We start from the raw sequence: 22,067 nt of genomic DNA, 5'->3' as shown, positions 1-22,067 counted from the left end.
TTTATATCAGTAAAGGGGGAAAAGAGACTTTAAAGTTGAATTAAGTTAGGAAAGAAGAAAATGTGTTTCAATATGAGAGGGAAATGTTTTTGGCACATCTAGCTTTTCTGCGTAGCAGGGCCTCCTTCAGGGGCCCCGTGCAGCATATGGGATGCTTTCATCTGAGGGTGCAGCCCAATCTGCCAGAGCCAGGATGCGTTAAAGCAGTTTGCAGACTGATCCAGGGGACATTCCTGCCACCTCTCCCTTCTCACTCTGCAACTGTGCTTTCCTGATTAGTAGGTCCAAAGGCCAAGGGGAACACAGCCCAGGAATACTGAACTCAGAGCAGGCTCCCTGATGATCGGGCCTTGGAAAGGCCAAAAGACGATTGCGATTGAAAAGACAGTTTGTTATACTCAGAATTTCCAAGAGAAGGGGCTGCCCCATGCCACGGGAAGGGGGATGGCATGCGGGGAAGCACGAGGGTGGGTCAGGAGGCAGAGGGAGAAAGGGAAACTGTAGCAAGAGACTTTACTGTGGTTTCTATGGAAAGGAACAGGTGAGACGGGGTTAGTGGTTTAGGATTGGCTAGTTAGAATAATTTCGGTGGGCTCTAGGATGTAGGGACTATCTCTACTTGTCTGGTACCTGATCCTAAGGTGATTAGGGCAATAGTGGCCTGGAGTGTAATAGCTCCAAAAAGGAGGTGGCTGGAGGAATGGGCTCTGGGTTGATCGGTTTGCATATGAAAGACATGTTTATAAGCCAGTTATTTGCTTTCTTTAGGAATGATGTAGCCCTGGGATGGGCAGTCGCTCTAGAGCCAGCAAGGCCCTAAGATGTCAAAACATCAGAGTATAGTAAATAAAAGGCATGGCTAATACAACCATTTGTAGGTTTTGCAGCCAAGAGCCCAAAGGGCTCAGCCTTACAGCTGGCATCAATTGCAATGTGAGAAAGTGAGCCTTCAGATGATTCTGGTCCCCAGCCTTCAAGCAGCCCAGGTGACACCATGTAAAGCAGAGATGAGCTACACGTGTCAAGTCCTGCCCAAATTGTAAGTCGTATGCATAGAAATATTTTTTTAAGTCACTAAGTTTTAGAGTAATTTTTATACAACTATAGTAACCTGAACAATGGTAATGAACTAAGCCGAACAACTTCTCTCTCCAGAATTTAAACTGGGACTTATGAAAATGAATCAGGAGTTCCCTAGTGGTCTAGTGGTTAGGATTTGTCGCTTTCACTGCCGTGGCCCTGGTTCAGTCCCTGGTAGGGGAACTGAGATTCAGCAAGCCGCGCAGCATGGCCACAAAAAATAAAGAAAGAAAGAAAAAGAAAAGGGGAAATGAGTGAGTTGCTAACAGGAGACAAGTGGTTAGACCCTAAGAGAGTCTCATTCGTGATACATGACTTATTCTGGAATAACAGGAGTGCTGGGCTAGAGTGGCCCTGGTCCTGAATGATCCAGTTTCCTGAGGTCAGTAGTAGGACCTCATCATTCCTGAGGCCTTCAGGTGGTGGGTTTCTCCAGGGTCTGAGCTGGGCTCCTATGCGGTCTCGGATGGGGCAGAGAGCCCTGCTCTGAGACCCCCATGCTAATCCTTCCCTAAGAGAGTCTCCATTCCTTGCAGCCAAGGGAGCCTCTCACTCTTGGAGGCACATGGTACCCAGCCACAGCTTGGCATACAGTAAGCAAGCAGGATGGGGGGACACCTACCTGCCTTCACTGTGGGACTCGCAGAGACAGAAAATGTTAAAGAGCTTTGTGAACACTCAAGGTCTGGACAAATCCATGTGGGTGGCTAGTATCGTCGTCATTTCTCCAAAATATTTTACTTTTACTATTTTAAAAATAATTTTAATCATCCAAAAATGTCCAGAAATTTCACTTCCTCGGTCCCAGCTCCAAGCTTAGACCGGGACAGGTGCCCCCTTCTGGTTTGTACTCATTTCAGAGCCTTCTGGCAACAGACCGTCATCTGCGTGTTCCTGCCTGCAAAGGGGAGGCCCAGAGAGAGGGAGCACTTGCCCATGGCCTCTTTCAGCAGAGGCAGGGCCTCCTCACCCGGTCCCCACACGCAGCCCCCTTTCTCCACCTACCCCAGCCCAGCACTCAGGTGTGGAGCACAAGACTGGGTAGTCGGTGGTGGTGGTTCCCTGGGGTGAAGCTTCAGCGGTGCTTCGGGGGCAGAGGTGCAGGAGGACAAGGTGAGGCAGATGTGCCCGAGCGTGCAGGGGGTAGGGAACTAAGTGGGGGGAGGCTTGGGGGAGGGAAGAAAGGGGAGAGAGAGAGAGTGGAGTCAGGAGACGGGCTGATTTATTGAGATCTTATTTTTTCCTCCCTGTATTCTCCACTCCTCCAGTTCCAAACGAGACAGCCCAGCCCTCTCTCTCCCCAGGTCTCTGGGGAAGTCTGTGCAAAAAATAGAAATTGCCTGCAGACGCTCCCTTGCTCTCACTTGTGTTCATGTGCATGAGGGATGATCCCTTCTGGGCCATGGAAGGCCAGAGGGCAAGGGAGGGCAGTGCCAAGGTGGGACAAACCAGCCTGGGCAGAGACAACCTTATCACGGGTACACCCTGTGTCCTGGCATGAATTTGAGCCTGTGTACGAATGAGCTTGTTCCTGTGTGTGCCAAGATGTCACCAGACCTGCCTGTGAAACATGTCATGCCACAGACTGCGGGCATGTATCTTTTCAAATTATAGTTTTGTCCGGATATATGCCCAGGGGTGGGATTGCCGGATCATATGGCAACTCTAGTTTTTTTGAGGAACCCCCATACTCTTCTCCATAGTGGCTATACCATTTTACATTCCTGCCAACAGTGTAGGAGGGTTCCCTTTTCTGAATTCAGAGAACATTTTAATTTGCCAGCCCCTGGGCCAGCCATAGCCTCTGAACAAATGCAAAGAGCATTAGAAGTGGGGACAAGGGAAGTCCTGGGTGCCATGGGGCCCTAATCTGCTCTGCACTTGGGAGGGTTACGCTGGAGCCTGGGCTACTTACACCTTCCTAACCAAAAGGGCACTTCGCTTCAACCTTCTTGGCTCAGCTGCTCCAGGAAATCACTATGGTCCCAAAGGAGCCAACAGAAGAGCAGCTACTCACACATGAGCACACTCCAAGGCAGCAGGCACCAGGACTCATGCACAAGCTCAAAGCCAGGATGTCACTTGAGGTCCTGGATTTGGGGGCAAAACCCCTACAGCTTGCCTAACTACCTTTTAGAGCAGCTCCCCTGAAATGTTTTCCCACCTGCCACAGGAGCCCTGTCCCAGGACTGTCTCCCAGACCAGAACCCTCACTGGGCTCCACCCCGTGCAGACACTATTAGGCCTGCTGGCTGCCCTTCGCCAGAGGCGCTTCCGGAAGTGTACTTGAAAACTTTGGAGAGTCTCCTTGCTTCTCCCGGTGAGCACGTGACCTCGCGGCAACCAGCTCCGGGTTCCAGGGGTTAGGGAGTGAGAAAAGTCCTAAAGGCCTGGCTTCCTTTCAGCCACGACAGGGATGGACGTGCCTATAACGCCTGAAGTGCGCGCGCAACCGGGCGCAGGGAGGCAGGGCGCTCCAAGCAGCAGTCCGCCCACTCAGCCTTGCCCACCTACGTCACGCTCCGCAGGCTCGCCCAGATCCTCTTGATTGGTGGAGAGCGCGCGCGAGCGCTCCCCTTCCGCCCCCAGATCCGCCCCCCTGCGGCACTGCCCGGCCCCCTGGTTTACCGGGCTGCCAGTGCGGCTTCCAAGTTGGAAAACGAAGGCGCGGGCGCGAAAGGGCCCAGACCCACCAAGGGTGAGGAAGCACTTTCCCGTCTTGCTCGCGCTCTCGCCCTCGCCCTCGCCCTCGCCCTCGCCCTCGCCCTCGCCCTCGCCCTCGCCCTCGCCCTCGCCCTCGCCCTCGCCCCAGACCTGACAGTGGCTGGCTGCTCTTCAGAAGCACAGTCATTGCTCAGCTCGGGCCGCCACAGGCCCCTTCCTCTCCTCAGCCTTCGACCCGCCACCCCAGCCGGGCCCCTTACTGCAACAGCACCCGTAAATGCCCACTGCCCAGGCCCCGCTCGACGCCTACACCCCCACGTGCCATGAGGTTGGTCCTCGAGGACCCACCGTCTAGCACGCGGGCTCTAGGGTCCAATGCTGAAACCAGTTCTGCAAGCATCCCCCGCCTGGAGCCTCCAGCTCCGTCCGCAGACGACTCCTCCCTCCACCCAACCCCTGGTCACTCTTGGGTCCCGCATGTCCGGACCCTTCAGGACTCCCCACACTCTGGGGCCCCTCCGTTGACCGGCGCACCCTCGGGTCCCTCCGAACCTTCCTCGCACTCAGAGGTTCTTCCTCGCACCAGCGCCCCGGACCCCTCCGCGGGCCGCCTCGGTGTAAGGGACCTCTCTTAGCAGCCTCTACCTCCGCAAACCGCTGCCCTCCGCGCCCAAATCCCTGACCCCTCGCTTCCCGCGCCGGGATGCCCCTCACCCAGCACCTCCCCCAAGACACCCTCTCGGGACCCTCCTCCCCTTCCCTCACATCTGCCTCCTACTCTTCTGCCTCCTCCCGGTAAACACCCCTCCCAGGGTCCTCCTCACTCTCGCATCCATGCGATCCCTCCTCGGGCCCCCGGGATCCCACTCCGAACACCCCTCCGAGCCCTACCCGCACCCCCGCAGGCCCCTGCCTAGCCCCCCACGCCCCTTTGCCCACTCATCTGCCGGACTCCTCCTCACGGCCCACGCACCCCAGGCCGCTCACCCCACTCATTTTCCCAGAACCCCTGACACCCCCACACACCCCAGCCCTCTTATCTACCGCCAGGATCCCTCTGGAATACCCTCCACCCCAAGCCCCTCACCCAACTCGTCTGCCCAAGACCCCCGCCCGCCCTCCACTCACCGCCTCGGCCTCACCCCGAAACCCTCTCCCCCCGGGGCCGGCGGGCAGCGCCGGCGGCGGCGGCGGCGGCGGCGGAGGCCGGTCCTCGGGCCGGGACACACCCACCCGCCCGCCCTCCCGCTTTCCCTCGTTCCCTCCCTCGTTCCCTCCCTCTCTCCCGCCCGCCCGCCCTCGCTCCTGGCTCGCTCCTTCCCCCTCGCCTGCTCCAGCTTCCCGCGGCGCCCGGCCTCCCGCTCCGCCTCCCCGTGCGCGGCTCTCCCGGGCGCGGCTCCGGGGTTCATGGTGACGAGGCGGCGGCCGCTCCAGCCCAGCGGCGGCGGCGGCGGCGGCGGCGGGAGCGGGGGCGCGGGCCCGGGCCGCCTCTCCCAGAGAGCGGGGCCGGGCGGCGGGCGCGCCCAGGCGGCGGCGGCGAGCGCCCCCCCGGCCCGCGGCCCCGCGCGCCCCCCACGCCGCGCGCCCGTGCGCCTGGCTGCCGGGGGGCCGGGCCGGCGGGCTGCCGCCGTGCCGCGCACCCATGGACGGCCCGGCCATCATCACCCAGGTGACCAACCCCAAGGAGGACGAGGGCCGGGCCCCGGGCGCCGGCGAGAAAGGTGAGGAGGGGCGCGGGCGGGGCGGGCCGGGGGCGTGGGCACTCCCCGCGCGGCCGGAGTTGGCTGCAGGGCGCCTGCCCGGGCTGGGGGAGGGGTGCGTGGGTGCGGGGTGTGCCGCAGGGAGGCCGGCGTGCGGGTGCCGGCGGGAGGGGGAGTGTGCCCGCGCAGCCCGGGGCGCGGGAGGGGGCGTGCGCCTCTCCCGGGGGGTGGCAATGTGGGGCCGACCCTGCCGGCCGGGAGTTTGTGTGTGCGCTCACGCCGACGGAGAAGTTGTGAGCGCGCGTGTGTGTTCCTGGCAGGTTGGAAGTGTGTGTGCCCTGTGTGTGCAGGAGACAGACGTGGGAAGGGTGTGTGTGCACTTAACGGAGAAGTTGTGAGTTTCGTGCACCCGACACGTTGGGAGTGTGTGTATGTGTCGGTTTATGTGTGTGTGTGCACTTGCATGTTGTGGGTGTGCACACACCAACTGAGAGACGGTAAAGGTGTGTGTGTGCACCTAACAGGTGGTGCGCTCGGGTTTTCCTGACAGGTTGTGAGTGCGGGTGTGTACCTTATGTAGAGGTTTCTGTGTACCTGACCGGGAGGTTGTGGAATGTATGTGTGCATGCCCAAAAGAGCCTGAGTCTGAGAGTTTGTATGTGTTCACTCCTGACAGAGTTTGTGCGTGCAGATGATTGTGTGCCTGCAGCACCCAACTGGCAAGTTGAATATGTTGTGTCCGTCAACTGGGAGGGTGTCTGTCTGTGTGCACTCACACCTAAGAAGGCTGTGTGTGCTGTGCCTGCCCACGAGCCTGTGTGTGCAGCGTGCGCACCCGACAATGAGGCTGTGTGCCGTGCGTTTAGTTGGTTGCACAAGTGAGGTAGGGGGTCGGGGGGAGCATTGCTGAGCCATCCGCCCTCCTTGACTCTGCCGTTTCAGTGACACCAGCCTGCGGGGCGCATCTGCAAGGCCTGGTCCTCCCTGGGTCCTTTTAGGGCCCAGCTCTAATGGGCACTGGAGGAGCCCTTGGGGGCCAGGTGTATCCCTTCCCGGAGAGTCGGCACTGTGCTGCAGCGCCTGGTCTGATTTCAGCACATTTTGGCCCCAGTCACCCACTTCTGTTATCTTTTTTGCTCTTTTCCTTTGTGTCCCTGCCCCTCTTGGAGACCTGTTGTCCCCCTCTCTCATGTGCCCTGCTTACTGTCACTTTAGGGAGCTGGCCTGAGGCTTGGACAGTTTTGAAGGGCCAAGGAATCTGGCTTGTTTTGTTCTGGTGACTAAAGCTTCCTGTTATGCGCCGGGCAAATACCTGGACCCAGGTCAGGAGCAGCCCACCAGGACACGCCCCTCCCCTCTCCAGGCCTGGCCTTTGACTTTGACAGAGTCAGATTTCTTTCCATGTGTTATTACTCTTGTGCCAGTCGGGTGAGGTGTGCAGCCCTATGGAGCAGTGGCGTGGGGGTGGGGAGAACACCCCATTGCCTCTCCCCAAGCAGGAACGGCTGAGCAAGCCCACCAGGAAAATGCAAGAAACCACCAGAGGCACCCTGAGATTGGGGATTTGTCAACCCATTTGCACTTTCATAGACCATAAACACTGTGTGTCTGTGGACTTGTTTTCTTTTACGTAAAATTAGAAATCAGACTCCCCCAGGCATTTTCCTGTGCCTTACAAATGGGCTATAAAAAACTCTGCAAAAGGGTGCTCCAGATGAATCTTCATGTCTCTCTGGAGCCCAAGTGGGCAGCACCTTGGTTGGTCTGGCCTTCCTGCCGCTGGGGCTGTTAGTTCTTGGGGCCCTGGCCTGCTGGCTCTGGGCTGGGCATGTCCCCTCAGGGACGTTTTGGTTGGAGGCATCAAGGAGATTTGATGCCTCTGCTTGTCTCCCGCTGTGGATTGAGTGCTTTGTATGATGCTTTGCCAGAAAGAATCCACAGCTCTTGAGAGGAGAGGGGTGGTGGAAAGCAAGGAAATATTTGTCAAGGCTTCAGCCTTCCTGCTGCTCCCCACCTGGTTCCAGGAGCAGGCACTTACCCAGCTTTCTCTTTTCGTCTAGCTGCTAGGCTTCTAAAGTGGAGTCAGTTATCCAAAATCCAAACCATGTACAAATACTCAAGGATGGTGCTTGTTCTATTCAACTTGTTTACATTGCCCTCCATGACAATCTTTTATTATCTTTAACTGTTGTTTGTTTTCTAGTGTCAGGTTGGTTTTGGTAACTGATTAGAGGAATTCCTCACCTGCTGCTCTGGGATGGGGTGGCTAGCTAGTAGATGCTTCTTGTTGAAGCATTAAAATCCTACTCAATTTAGTTTCTCACTTTAAAAGCTGGAAATAGTTTTGGTTAACTATAGTGTGGCAATAAACTTTAGAACCAAGCTTTGGAATAGCTTCCTCAGATTCATAAACCACTAAACAGGTTTAGCAATGTTTCTTGCTTAAGCATGTTGATATATTTAGATAGGCACAATGTATTTTATTTTTATTTCTTTTTAATTGCCAATTTTAATTTTTAATAAAATATGGTATTTATAAGGTGCCTTCCATTTGGTATACACAGTAGATGAGATATAGCTTAAGATCTCAGGACTGTAATAAAAAAACCAATTTATTGGAGACAAAACAGGCACAATGTATTTTATATCATTTGAGTTTTAGGTAAATACTTAATCCTCTTGGTTTTTATTATGGGGCCTGGAATGTTGTAAGTTTTTGTGATAGGAAAGAAATGCTTGGTTTTAAGAGTTTACTGTTATCATTTGTTCTTAAAATAGGAATAATAATGACTGCCTTTTGGGTTTGATTTGGGGGTTAAATGAGATGAGGTATGTTAAAGACTCTGCCTGGTTCACCAGTGTGTCACGATCCCATAAACCTTTCTTTAGGTTTAGGTTTGCAGAGAAAGTAGTAATGGGCCCAAGCATGGGCTTGGGCGGGCGTGGGGGCAGTTTGCACGAGTTGAATTACTTTTTGACACTTTGCCTCGTGGTGAGAGAGAGATGACTCTCCCTGTCAGAGGTGTGGCCTGTCACCAAAGATTTTTTTTGTAATCATGTTTGACTTGACTGATGGTATAAAGATGCAGAGACAGTTTTCCCTGAGTTTAGCTCGGCCTGCTTTGCTATCTGGAAATTTATTCTTACAAATCAATATGAAAAAGTCAAACAATGCAGTAGAAAAGTGGTCAAGAGATATCAACAAGAAAAATCATAGAAAAGGAAATTTGAATGTCCAGTAAGTGTATGAAATGACACTTTACTTCCTGTGAAATTTTTTCATGCATCAGCTAGGTTAAATATTTAAAAGACTGACAACATTCAAAGTAAACAAAAGTTTTGGGAAAGGAATACTTTTGTAGTCTTTTGTGAGAGAATAGAATACAGACTTTTTAGAGAGTAATTTAGTACTGACTCATTTAGGAACACATTTGGCTGCAAGTAACAGAAAACCAGACCTAACCTGATAGGAGTTTATTCTTGTCACATAGCAAGCAGTCTGGAGGTAACTGCCGGCTGGCTTTGGTTCAGCAACTCATTAGTATCAGGGCTGACCTCACTGTGATTCCCTTGACTTTCCTACATGTTGTAACATGGCTGCCACCCCTCCAAACACCACAGCCACCTTCAGGGCAGGAAAAAGGGACAGTGCCAGTCATGTCCAGCCCTTTTTACTCGGAAAGCAGCAACACTCCTAGGGACGGCCCAGCAAACTTTTGCTGATGTGTAATTGGCCAGAACTGGTCATGTAGTCAGTCGAGCCTTTGTTTTGGAGGTGGGAGAGGAGAAGATGATTGGCAATAGGTGGGAACAGGTGTTGGTTCAGCCAATCAACAATTTTGGCCACACCTGCAAAGCCCCAGTCTACTTCTGGATTTCTCTCCTAGAGAAATAGCCTCATATGTGGTCCAAGAAACAGCACAAGGATTTTCACCAATGGCTACATTGCTTGCAATAGCAAAAATTGGAAACATCCTAAGTATCAAAAGATTAGACTGTGGTACATCAATTCCATAGAATACTGCAAGGTACTTGAAAAGAATGAGTAAACATAGATCTAAACATACCGCTGTGCAAATTTCCAAGACATTTTGAAGCAGGGGGAAAAATCAATTTGAAGAACAGTATAAACATTGTGATCCTGTCTCTATTTAAAAAAAAAATCAGACACACACATAAAACTGTACATATGTCTAGAAATGCACAAAAAATCTGAAAAAAATCTGAAGGAAATACTTCAAACAGACAGTACTTCCCTGGGGAAAAGACTGGGATGGGAAGTGAGGGAACTTTGCCTTTTTGTTTAAATATTAATGAAAATGTACTTGTGCTTTACAGAATTTTTTTTTTTTTTTTTTCTTCTGTACGTGGGCCTCTCACTGTTGTGGCCTCTCCCGTTGCGGAGCACAGGCTCCGGACGTGCAGGCTCAGCAGCCATGGCTCACGGGTCGAGCCGCTCCGTGGAATGTGGGATCTTCCCAAACTGGGGCACGAACCCGTGTCCCCTGCATCAGCAGGCAGACTCTCAACCACTGTGCCACCAGGGAAGCCCCTGGAAGAACTTTTTTAACTAAAAAAAAAGAAAAGAAATTTCTGTAAGCTAATACATGTCGCTTGATGGGATTTCTCCAGGCAAGTTTGTTTTGGCAGAATTTTGGCCTAAAATGCTAGGTATATTTCCCCCAAATGTTTGCAACACTTAAGCTTAACTCAGAAACCTTTAACCTTTGGGCTGCTAACAAAATTATAGGAAGGAGAAGATTCTTGGAAGCAATAGTTATTTCAGATGCTGGAACACATTTGAAGTAGATTCAGTTTGATTAGCTTTTTAATAATAAACTTTTTATTTGGAGATAACTGTGCATTTACATGCAGTTGTAAGAAATCACACAGAGGGCTTCCCTGGTGGCGCAGTGGTTGGGAGTCTGCCTGCTGATGGAGGGGACATGGGTTTGTGCCCCGCTCCGGGAAGATCCCACATGCCGCGGAGCAGCTGGGCCCGTGAGCCATGGTCGCTGAGCCTTTGTGTCCAGAGCCTGTGCTCCGCAACGGTAGAGGCCACAACAGTGGGAGGCCCGTGTACCGCAAAAAAGAAAGAAAAAAAAAAGAAATCACACAGAGATCTCCTGACCTCCCCCCGCCCCACCCCGCCACCTGGTTCCTGCCCATATTAGCATCTTGCAAAACCTTAGTACAAAATCACTGGTGTAGTCAGGATACAGAAAAATTCCATCACCTGGAAGATCCCTCATGGGGCCATTTTATAACCACACCTACTTCCCTCCCATCCTCACCCCTTCTCAGCCCATTGGCAACCACTAGTCTGTTCTTCATTTCTGAAATTTTCTCACTTTATATAAATGTATAGGGGCTACCTTGGTGGCGCAGTGGTTAAGAATCCGCCTGCCAATGCAGGAGACACAGGTTCGAGCCCTGGCCCGGGAAGATCCCACATGCCGCAGAGCAGCTAAGCCCATGTGCCACAACTGCTGAGCCTGTGCTCTAGAGCCTGCGAGCCACAACTACCGAGCTTGCGGGCCACAACTACTGAAGCCTGTGCGCCTAGAGCCCATGCTCCACAACAAGAGAAGCCACCGCAATGAGAAGTCCACGCACCTCAAGGAAGAGTAGCCCCTGCTCAACGCAACTAGAGAAAGCCCGCGTGCAGCAATGAAAACCCAATGCAGCCAAAAATAAATAAATAAAATTAAAAAAAATAAAATATATAAATGGAGTCAAACAATATGTGCTCTTTTGGAATTGACTTTTTTCATTCAGCATAATTCTTTGGATTTTCAGCTAGGTTGTTGCTTGTATCAATATTTTCTTCTTCTTTATTGCTGAGTAGTTTTCCATGACATGGATATACTACAGTTTGTTTAACCATTTACTCTTTGAAGAACATCTTATCGTTTCTGGGTTTGGGCTACTACAAATAAAGCTGCTTTAAACATTAATGGACAGGTTTTGGGGTAGACATAAGTCTTCGTTTCTCCAGGATAAATACCCAGGCACGCAATTGCTGGGTTATATGGTAGTTGCATATTTACTTTTTAAAGAAACTGCCAAACTGTTTTCCAGATTAAATGTATCAGTTTACAGTCTCACCAACAATGTGTGAATGATCCAGTGTGGAGAACCACATCCTCACCAGCATTTGATGTCACTTTTTTATATTAGCCATTCTGATAAGCATGTAGTAGTATCTCATTGTGGTTTTATTTACATTTCCCTGATGGCTAATGATGTTGAACGTCTTTTCATGTGCTCTTTTCCTTCTGTATATTTTCTCTGATGGGATGTCCCTTCGTGTCTTTTGTCTGTGCTCTAACTGGATTTTCTTTTACTGTTGAGTTTTGAGAATTCTTATTCTTAAGAATAATTCTTATTCTTTCATATTCTAGATACTAGTCTTTTGTCAGATATGTGGTTTGCAAATATTTTCTCCTTATCTTTAGCTTGTATTTTCATCCTAACACAGACTTTTGCAGAACAAAAGTTTTAAATTTTGATAAGGTACAATATATCAGTTTTTCCTTCTATTGATTGTGCTTTTGAGGTCAACTCTAAGAACTCTTTATCTAGCACTAGATCCCAAAGATTTTCTCATATGCTTTTCCTAAAAGTTTTGTAGTTTTACATCTAATACCATTATCTATTCTGATTTAATTTTTATAAGGTGATTGACGTAGATTCACTTTTTGACTCTGGCTGTCGAATTACTTTAGCCACATTTGTTGGAAAGGCTTTCCTTCTGCTTTTGCGCTTCTTTTCCATCTCTGTCAAAAATCAGTGCATCATATTTGTGTAGGTCTCTTTCTGAGTTTTTTATTTTGTTCCACTGATTTATGTGTCTATCCCTCTGCCTGTATCACAGTCTTGATTACTGTAGCTATATATTAAGTCTTGAGATAGGGTAGCCTGATTCCTCCAAATTTTGTTCTTTTTCAAAATTGTTTTAGCTGTTCTAGTTCCTTTGTCTTTCTATATATATTCTACAATAATCTTGTCTATATCTACTAACAAAAAACTTGCTGAGATTTGATAGGAATTGAATTAAACCTGTGTGTCAGTTTGGGGAGAATTGACATCTTTACTATGTTGAGTCTTCCAGTTCATGACCACGGTATGTCTTTTCATTTATTTAGATATTCTTTGATTCTTTCATCAGGGTTAAATCATTTTCAGCATACAGGTCCTATTAATGTTTTTGTTAGATATGCATCTCAGTGTTTCTCTTTTTTTAAGTTATTTTATTATATTTTTAATTTTGGTGTTCATGTGTTCAGTGCTAGTGTATAGGAATACAATTGATTTTTGTATGTTTTCCTTGTATCCTGTGATTGCTCATCTCACTTATTAGTTATAAGAGGCTCTGTATACTTCTTGGGGCTTTTAACATAGACAAACATGTCATCACATAAGAACACTTATATTCATTTCTGATTTGTATGCCTTTTATTTATTTTCTTGCTTTATTGCACTGACGAGAACTTAGAGAAGTATGATGAATAAGAGTTGTGAGAAAGTACATTCTTGCCTTGTTCCCCATGGGAAACCATTTCAGTCTTACCATTAAGTATATTGTCAGCTGTTGTTTTTTTGTATGTCTTTATCAGGTTGAGGAAGTTCTCCTGTATCCCAGTGTTTCTGGGAGTTTCAGAAATGGATGTTGAATTTTGTCATATGCTTTTTCTGCATCAGTTGATATGATCATATGAGTTTTCATTTTTAGTCTGTTAATATGATAGATTACACTGATGGATTTTGACATATCAAACCAGCTTGCATGCCTAGAAAAAACCTCATGGTTGTATATGTAGTTCTTTTTATATATTAGTGAATTCTTTTTTTTGTTTTTGTTTGTTTGTTTGTTTTTTGCGGTACGCGGGCCCCTCACTGCTGTGGCCCCTCCCGTCGCGGAGCACAGGCTCCGGACGCGCAGGCTCAGCGGCCATGGCTCACGGGCCCAGCCATGGCTCACGGGCCCAGCTGCTCCGCGGCATGTGGGATCCTCCCGGACCGGGGCACGAACCCGTGTCCCCTGCATCGGCAGGCGGACTCTCAACTACTGCGGCACCAGGGAAGCCCTATATTAGTGAATCCTAATTGCTCATATTGCTAATATTAGCAATATTTCTGTTGCTAATATTTGAGGATTTTTACATCTGTATTCATGAGTGATATTGGTCTACAGTTTTCCTTTTTGGCACGGTCTTTATCTGGTTTGGTATTCAGCTTTGTAAAATAAATTGGGAAGTATTCTCTCTTCTCTTTTCTGGAAGAGATTGTGTAGCACTGGTGTTCATTCTTCAGTGAAATCATCTGTGCCTGGAGATTTCTTTTGAGGGGGGTTTTTAAATTACAAATTCAATTTCTTTAATAGTTACAGAGCTATTCAAATTATCTCTTTCATACTGGGTAAGTTGTGTCATTTTTGTTTTTAGAGATTTAATCCATTTCATCAAAGTTGTCAAATTTGTGTGTAGAGTTGTTCATACTATTATTCCCTCGTTACCTGTTTGATGCTTGCAGGGTCTGAAGTGATAGCCGCTGTTTCTCATATCCCCTGTTCCATTCGTAGTACTGGTAATTTGTGTCTTCCATGTTACTTTTTGGTCAGGCTTGATAGAGGTTTCTCAATTTTCTTGATCTTTAGAAAGAACCAACTTTGTGTTTCATTCATTTTTCTCTACTGCTGTATGTTTTCAACTTAATTGATATCTGCTCTTTTCTTTTAAAAATTTTTTTTAATTTAATTTTTTTATACAGCAGGTTCTTATTAGTCATAAATTTTATACACATCAGTGTATACATGTCAATCCCAACCTCCCAATTCATCCCTCCCCACCCCCCCACCACTTTCCCAACTTGGTGTCCATACGTTTGTTCCCTACATCTGTGTCTCAATTTCTGCCCTGCAAACTGGTTCATCTGTACCATTTTTCTAGGTTCCACATATATGCGTTAATATATGATATTTGTTTTTCTCTTTCTGACTTACTTCACTCTGTATGACAGCCTCTAGATCCATGCACGTCTCTACAAATGACCCAATTTCGTTCCTTTTTATGGCTGAGTATATTCCATTGTATATGTGTACCCCATCTTCTTTATCCATTCATCTGTTGATGGGCATTTAGTTGCTTCCATGTCCTGGCTATTGTAAATAGGGCTGCAATAAACATTGGGGTGCATGTTTCTTTTTGAATTATGGTTTTCTCTGGCTATATGCCCAGTAGTGGGATTGCTGGGTCATATGGTAATTCTATTTTTAGTTCTTTAAGGAACCTCCATACTATTCTCCATAGTGGTGGTATCAATTTACATTCCCACCAACAGTGCAAGAGGGCTCCCTTTTCTCCACACACTCTCTAGCATTTTGTTGTTTATAGATTTTCTGATGATTCCCATTCTAACTGGTGTGAAGTGATACCTCATTGTAGTTTTGATTTGCATTTCTCTAATAATTAGTGATGTTGAGCAGCTTTTCATGTGCTTCTTGGCCATCTGTATGTCTTCTTTGGAGAAATGTCTATTTAGGTCTTCTGCCCATTTTTGAATTGGGTTTTTTGTTTTTTGAATATTGAGCTGCATGAGCTGTTTATATATTTTGGAGATTAATCCTTTGTCCGTTGATTCATTTGCAAATATTTTCTCCCATTCTGAGTATTGTCTTTTCGTCTTGTTTATTGTTTCCTTTGCTGTGCAAAAGCTTTGAAGTTTCATTAAGTCCCATTTGTTTATTTTTGTTTCCATTACTTTAGGAGGTGGATCAAAAAAGATCTTGCTGTGATTTATGTCAAAGAGTGTTCTTCTTGTGTTTTCCTCTAAGAGTTTTATAGTGTGCAGTCTTACATTTAGGTCTTGAATCCATTTTGAGTTTATTTTTGTGTATGGTGTTAGGGAGTGTTCTAATTTCATTCTTTTACATGTAGCTGTCCAGTTTTCCCAGCACCACTTATTGAAGAGACTGTCTTTTCTCCATTGTATATCCTTGCCTCCTTTGTCATAGAGTAGTTGACCATAGGTGCGTGGGTTTATCTCTGGGCTTTCTATCTTGTTCCATGGATCAATCTATGTTTCTGTTTTTGTGCCAGTACCATATTGTCTTGATTACTGTAGCTTTATGGTATAGTCTGAAGTCAGGGAGTCTGATTCCTCTAGCTCCGTTTTTTTCCCCTCAACACTGCTTTGGCTGTTAGGGGTCTTTTGTGTCTCCATACATATTTTAAGATTTTTTGTTCTAGTTCCGTAAAAAATGCCATTGGTAATTTGATAGGGATTGCATTGAATCTGTAGATTGCTTTGGGTAGTATAGTCATTTTCACAACATTGATTCTTCCAATCCAAGAACATGGTATATCTCTCCACCTGTTGGTGTCATCTTTAATTTCTTTCATCAGTGTCTTATAGTTTTCTGTATACAGGTCTTTTGTCTCCCAAGGTAGGTCTGTTCCTAGGTATTTTATTCTTTTTGTTGCAATGGTAAATGGGAGTGTTTCCTTAATTTCTCTTTGAGAATTTTCATCATTAGTGTATAGGAATGCAAGAGATTTCTGTGCATTAATTTTGTATCCTGCAACTTTACCAAATTAATTGATTAGCTCTAGTAGTTTTCCGGTGGCATCTTTAGGATTCTCTATGTATAGTATCATGTCATCAGCAAACAGTGACAGTTTTACTTCTTCTTTTCCAATTTGTATTCCTTTTATTTCGTTTTCTTCTCTGACTGCCGTTGCTAGGACTTCCAAAACTATGTTGAATAATAGTGGTGAGAGTGGACATCCTTGTCTTATTCCTGATCTTAGAGGAAATGCTTTCAGTTTTTCACCATTGAGAATGATGTTTGCTGTGGGTTTGTCGTATATGACCTTTATTATGCTGAGGTAGGTTCCCTCTATGCCCATTTTCTGGAGAGTTTTTATCATAAATGGGTGTTGAATTTTGTCAAAAGCCTTTTCTGCATCTATTGAGATGATCTTATGGTTTTTATTCTTCAATTTGTTAATATGGTGTATCACATTGATTGATTTGCATATATTGAAGAATCCTTGCATCCCTGGGATAAATCCCACTTGATCATGGTGTATGATCCTTTTAATGTGTTTTTGGATTCTGTTTGCTAGTATTTTCTTGAGGATTTTTGCATCTATGTTCATCAGTGAAATTGGTCTGTAATTTTCTTTTTCTGTAGTATCTTTGTCTGGTTTTAGTATCAGGGTGATAGTGGCCTCATAGAATGAGTTTGGGAGTGTTCCTTCCTCTGCAATTTTTTGGAAGAGTTTGAGAAGGATGGGTGTTAGCTCTTCTCTAAATGTTTGATAGAATTCACCTGTGAAGCCATCTGGTCCTGGACTTTTGTTTGTTGGAAGATTTTTAATCACAGTTTCAATTTCATTACTTGTGATTGGTCTGTTCATATTTTCTATTTCTTCCTGGTTCAGTCTTGGAAGCTTATACCTTTCTAAGAATTTGTCCATTTCTTCCAGGTTGTCCATTTTATAGGCATAGAGTTGCTTGTAGTAGTCTCTTAGGATGCTTTGTATTTCTGCGGTGTCTGTTGTAACTTCTCCTTTTTCATTTCTAATTTTATTGATTTGAGTCCTCTCCCTCATTTTCTTGATGAGTTTGGCTAATGGTTTATCAATTTTATTTTCTCAAAGAAGCAGCTTTAAGTTTTATTGATCTTTGCTATTGTTTTCTTTGTTTCTATTTCATTTATTTCTGCTCTGATCTTTATGATTTCTTTCCTTTTGCTAACTTTGGGTTTTGTTTGTTTTTCTTTCTCTAGTTCCTTTAGGTGTAAGGTTAGATAGTTTATTTGAGATGTTTCTTGTTTCTTGAGGTAGGCTTGTGTAGCTATAAACTTCCCTCTTAGAACTGCTTTTGCTGCATCCCATAGGTTTTGGTTCTTCGTGTTTTCATTGTCATTTGTCTCTAGGTATTTTTTGATTTCCCCTTTGATTTCTTCAGTGATCTCTTGGTTATTTAGTAACGTATTGTTTAGCCTCCATGTGTTTGTGTTTTTTACGTTTTTTTCACTGTAATTCATTTCTAATCTCATAGCGTTGTGGTCAGAAAAGATGCTTGATATGATCTCAGTTTTCTTAAATTTACTGAGACTTATTTGCGACCCAATATGTGATCTATCCTGGAGAATGTTCTGGGCGCACTTGAGAAGAAAGTGTAATCTGCTGTTTTTGGATGGAATGTCCTATAAATATCAGTTAAATCTATCTGGTCTATTGTGCCATTTAAAGCTTGTGTTTCCTTATTAATTTTCTGTTTGGACGATCTGTTCATCGGTGTAAGTAAGGTGTTAAAGTCCCCCACTGTTATTGTGTTACTGTTGATTTTCTCTATTATAGCTGTTAGCAGTTGCCTTATGTATAGAGGTGCTCCTATGTTGGGTGCATGTATATTTATAATTGTTATATCTTCTTCTTAGATTGATCCCTTGATCATTACGCAGTGTCCTTCCTTGCCTCTTGTAACATTCTTTATTTTAAAGTCTATTTTATCTGATTTGAGTATTGTTCCTCCAGCTTTCTTTTGATTTCCATTTGCATGGAATATCTTTTTCCATCCCCTCACTTTCACTCTGAATGTGTCTCTGGGTCTGAAGTGGGTCTCTTGTAGATGGCATATATATGGGTCTTGTTTTTGTATCCATTCAGCGAGCCTGTGTCTTTTGGTTGGAGCATTTAATCCATTCACATTTAAGGTAATTATCGAAATGTGTGTTCCTATTACCATTTTCTTAATTGTTTTGGGTTTGTTTTTGTAGGTCCTTTTCTTCTCTTGTATTTCCCCCTTAGAGAAGTTCCTTTAGCATTTTTTGTAGAGCTGGTTTGGTGATGCTGAATTCTCTTAGCTTTTGCTTGTCTGTAAAGCTTTTGATTTCTCCATCAAATCTGAATGAGATCCTTGCCAGTAGAGTGATCTTGGTTGTAGGTTCTTTCTTTTCATCACTTTAAGTATATCATGCTACTCCCCTTCTGGCTTGTAGAGTTTCTGCTGAGAAATCAGCTGTTAACCTTATGGGAGTTCCCTTGTATGTTATTTGTCGTTTTTCCCTCGCTGCTTTCAGTAATGTTTCTTTGTCTTTAATTTTTGCCAATTTGATTACTATGTGTCTCGGCGTGTTTCTCCTTGGTTTTATCCTGTATGGGACTCTGTGCTTCCTGGACTTGGGTGGCTATTTCCTTTCCCATGTTAAGGAAGTTTTCGACTATAATCTCTTCAAATATTTTCTCAGGTCCTTTCTCTCTCTCTTCTCCTTCTGGGACCCCTATAATGCGAATGTTGTTGCGTTTAATGTGGTCCCAGAGGTCTCTTAGGCTGTCTTCATTTCTTTTCATTCTTTTTTCTTTATTCTGTTCCACAGCAGTGAATTCCACCATTCTTTCTTCCAAGTCACTTATCCATTCTTCTGCCTCAGTTATTCTGCTACTGATTCCTTCTAGTGTAGTTTTCATTTCAGTTATTGTATTGTTCATCTCTGTTTGTTTGTTCTTTAATTCTTCTAGGTCTTTGTTAAACATTTCTTGCATCTTCCTGATCTTTGCCTCCACTCTTTTTCCGAGGTCCTGGATCATCTTCACTCTCATTATTCTGAATTCTTTTTCTGGAAAGTTGCCCATCTCCCCCTTCATTTAGTTGTTCCTCTGGGGTTTTATCTTGTTCCTTCATCTGGTATATAGCCCTCTGCCTTTTCATCTTGTCTATCTTTCTGTGAATGTCTCTGTTCTTTTCTTTATTATTTCCTTCCTTCTGCTTGATTTGGTTTTATTTTGCTCTTTTTCTAGGTTCTTGGAGGGGAACTTAGATTATTGGTTTGAGACTTTTTTTTTTCCTAATGTATGCATTTAGTGCTACACAGTTTTCTCTGAGCACTACTTTTGCAATATCCCACAAATTTTGATTTATTATATTTTCATCTTCATTCAGTTCCATGTAATTTTTAAAAATAGGCTTTATTGGGCTTCCCTGGTGGCGCAGTGGTTGAGAGACCACCTCCCAGAGCCGGGGACACGGGTTCGTGCCCGGTCGGGGAAGATCCCACATGCCGCGGAGCAGCTGGGCCCGTGAGCCATGGCCGCTGAGCCTGCGCGTCCGGAGCCTGTGCTCCGCAACAGGAGAGGCCACAGCAGTGAAAGGCCCGCGTACTGCAAAAAAAAACGAAAAACCAAAAACAAAACAAAACAAAAAAGTTGTATTTTTTAGACCAGTTTTAGGTTCACAGCAAAATTGAGCACAAAGTATAGAGTTCCCACATAATGCTGACCCCACACATTTTCAACTTATTTGGGTAAATACCAAGGAGCACCATTGCTGTACTATATGGTGAGAATAATTTTTGTTTTGTAAGAAACTGTCAAACTGTCTTCCAAAGTATTTGTATCAACCTTAGTTTCAAAAGTTTAGTTATGATATGTCTTGGCATGGATTTCTTCAGATTTATCCTATTGGGGATTCGCTCAACTTCTTGAATTTGTATGTTGTCTCTTACCAAATTTGGGAAGTTTTCAGCCAGTATTTCCTGAAGTGCTTTTTCAGCACTGCCCTTTTCTCCTCTTCTTCTGGGACTCTGATGACACAAATATTAGATCCTTTGGTATAGTCCCACAGGTTTATCAATACTATTCTTTTTTTTTTTTTTTAAACTTTTCTCCAGGTTGATTCAGATTGGGTAATTTCTGTTGGTCTATCTTCAAGTTCATTGATTTGTTCTTAGTCCCCTCCATTCTGCTATTGAGCCCATACATGAGTTTTTTAATTTCAACTTTTGTATTTTTTTGTTTAAAATTTTCCATTCAGTTTTCCTTTATGTCTTGTATTTCTTTACTAAGACCTTCTATTTCTTTGCTGAGGCTTTCTATTTTCATTTATTTGAAGTGTGTTCCTCATTGCTTTTATTGTAGCTGCTTGAAAATCTTTGTCAGGTAAGTGTTACATCTCTGTCTTCTTGGTGTTGGCATCGATTGATTGTCTTTTTTTCATTCAGTTTGAGATCTTCTGGCTCTTGGTATAACAAGTGAATTACAGTTGAAACCTGGACATTTTCATATTGTTATGGGACTCTGGGTCTTAGTTCAACCTTCTGTTTTAGTTGGTTTTCTCTGGCACTGCTCTAGCAGGGAAGGGGGAACACTGCCTCGTTATTGCCAGATTGAGGTAGAAGTCCAAGATCTCCACTTGTCCTCTTTTGGCAAACTGCTGGGCAGGGGAGGGAGTTTCAGCTCCCATATGGTCTCTGCTGAACTGCAGTGGGAGTGGTCTCACTACCACTGGGTGATGGTGAAAGCCCTGAATCTTCCTGTCCCTCCTCTGACTCCACCCCTGTAGGTAGGGAAGGAACATTTCATTACTGCTGGGTAGGGATAGAAGTCCAAGCTGGCCACATGGTCTCCACTGACACCACTGGGAGTGGAAGGGACTCAGTACCAGCTGTCAGGGATGAAAGTCTCTTCTGCCTACGTGGTTTTCTCAAACACTACCCCAGCAGGGTGGTGGGGTGCTTCCTTACACCCTGGTGGGGGTGGAATTCTACATATGCATTGGATTTTGCTAATATAGGTGGGGTTGGGCCACAGTGTGTGTGTGTGTGTGTGTGTGTGTGTGTGTGTGTTATTCGCTGCAGTAGAGCAGTTATTATCTGAAAGCTTTCTGTCTTACTAGACTGTCCCTTTTCTGATCCTTTGGTTACAAAGAATAGGCTTTTGAGAGGACTTTGTCTGCAACTGTTGATGTTTGCCCATATCCAGCTCCTTCAGCTCTAAGTCTGGGTTATCTGAGGTAAAAAGAAAACCCCGGGGGTCACCACTGTCAGTTCAAGTCTCAGGTCCCTCTCTGCTCTGCCTTCTCTCCACCTTCAGTCTTTTACGTTGCTATATAAACCAGGTTTTTTTAGTTGTACTTAGTGGAAAAGAATAGGAAGAAGTATGTTTACTTCATCTTCTTGGAAGTAGAAGTCCCCTGATTAATTTTTAGACCTATCCAAATTAAGTGTTTTAAGGAAGACTGGATTTGAAAGTTGTAACTTTCAAGGTTTCGTTTCAGCAATGTGCTAATGACTGATGTAAAAGTCAAATTGAGTTAGTGCTTTGAGAATCTTGATTGTCCCTGAAAAGAGAAATGATAATGAATTCAGTGTGAAATCAGGGTCTAGATCAGTGGGGCTTCAGTGACAACTGTTGTTGAGCCAACCTTCAAAGGGATGCATTCATAAGCTTACGTCTTAACACCAGAATTCAGATCAGAATTCTCAAGTATCCTGATTTAGAGATGTATTTTTGATCTAATATTCTGTTTGATTGGCAAGCATGTTTAAACCCATATCTTATCTTTCACTTTGTTTCTCAAATGAGAAAGCATCCATTTAAGTAGATAGAAGAAGTGTCTTCCTCGGATTAAACACAAAGGAGCTTATCTCTGGCCTTTAGCGCTTGTGACCACCAGGCAGGGCCTCACTGGCCAGTGAGTGGAAAAGCCTGCTTCCAGTCTGTGCTGCCCTGAAAGTAGGTCTGAGGACTTCAGAAACTTGGCCCAGGCTGCACTTGACCGGCGTGGCCCAGGTCGGTGGGGAACCCCATTTGCAATGGCAGGACTGGGCTTTCA

The 22,067-nt window shown here is 45.4% G+C and overlaps 1 protein-coding gene across 1 annotated transcript in view; it reads left to right on the top strand.

Moving 5' to 3' along the window:
• Window positions 1–5,151: 5,151 nt before the first annotated feature.
• Window positions 5,152–22,067, top strand: part of CTDSPL (CTD small phosphatase like) — a 125,290-nt gene continuing 108,374 nt past the window's right edge. Inside the window, 3 exon segments of the mRNA XM_032649411.1 lie at window positions 5,152–5,199; window positions 5,202–5,303; window positions 5,306–5,465. Coding sequence (XP_032505302.1) covers window positions 5,152–5,199; window positions 5,202–5,303; window positions 5,306–5,465 — 310 coding nt within the window.

The sequence above is a fragment of the Phocoena sinus genome, chromosome 11, assembly GCF_008692025.1.
Source record: "Phocoena sinus isolate mPhoSin1 chromosome 11, mPhoSin1.pri, whole genome shotgun sequence".
In the NCBI taxonomy this organism is placed as follows: domain Eukaryota; kingdom Metazoa; phylum Chordata; class Mammalia; order Artiodactyla; family Phocoenidae; genus Phocoena; species Phocoena sinus.
The sequence above is the reverse complement of the archived record's forward strand: the minus strand, read 5'-3'. Positions and strand labels throughout refer to the sequence as shown.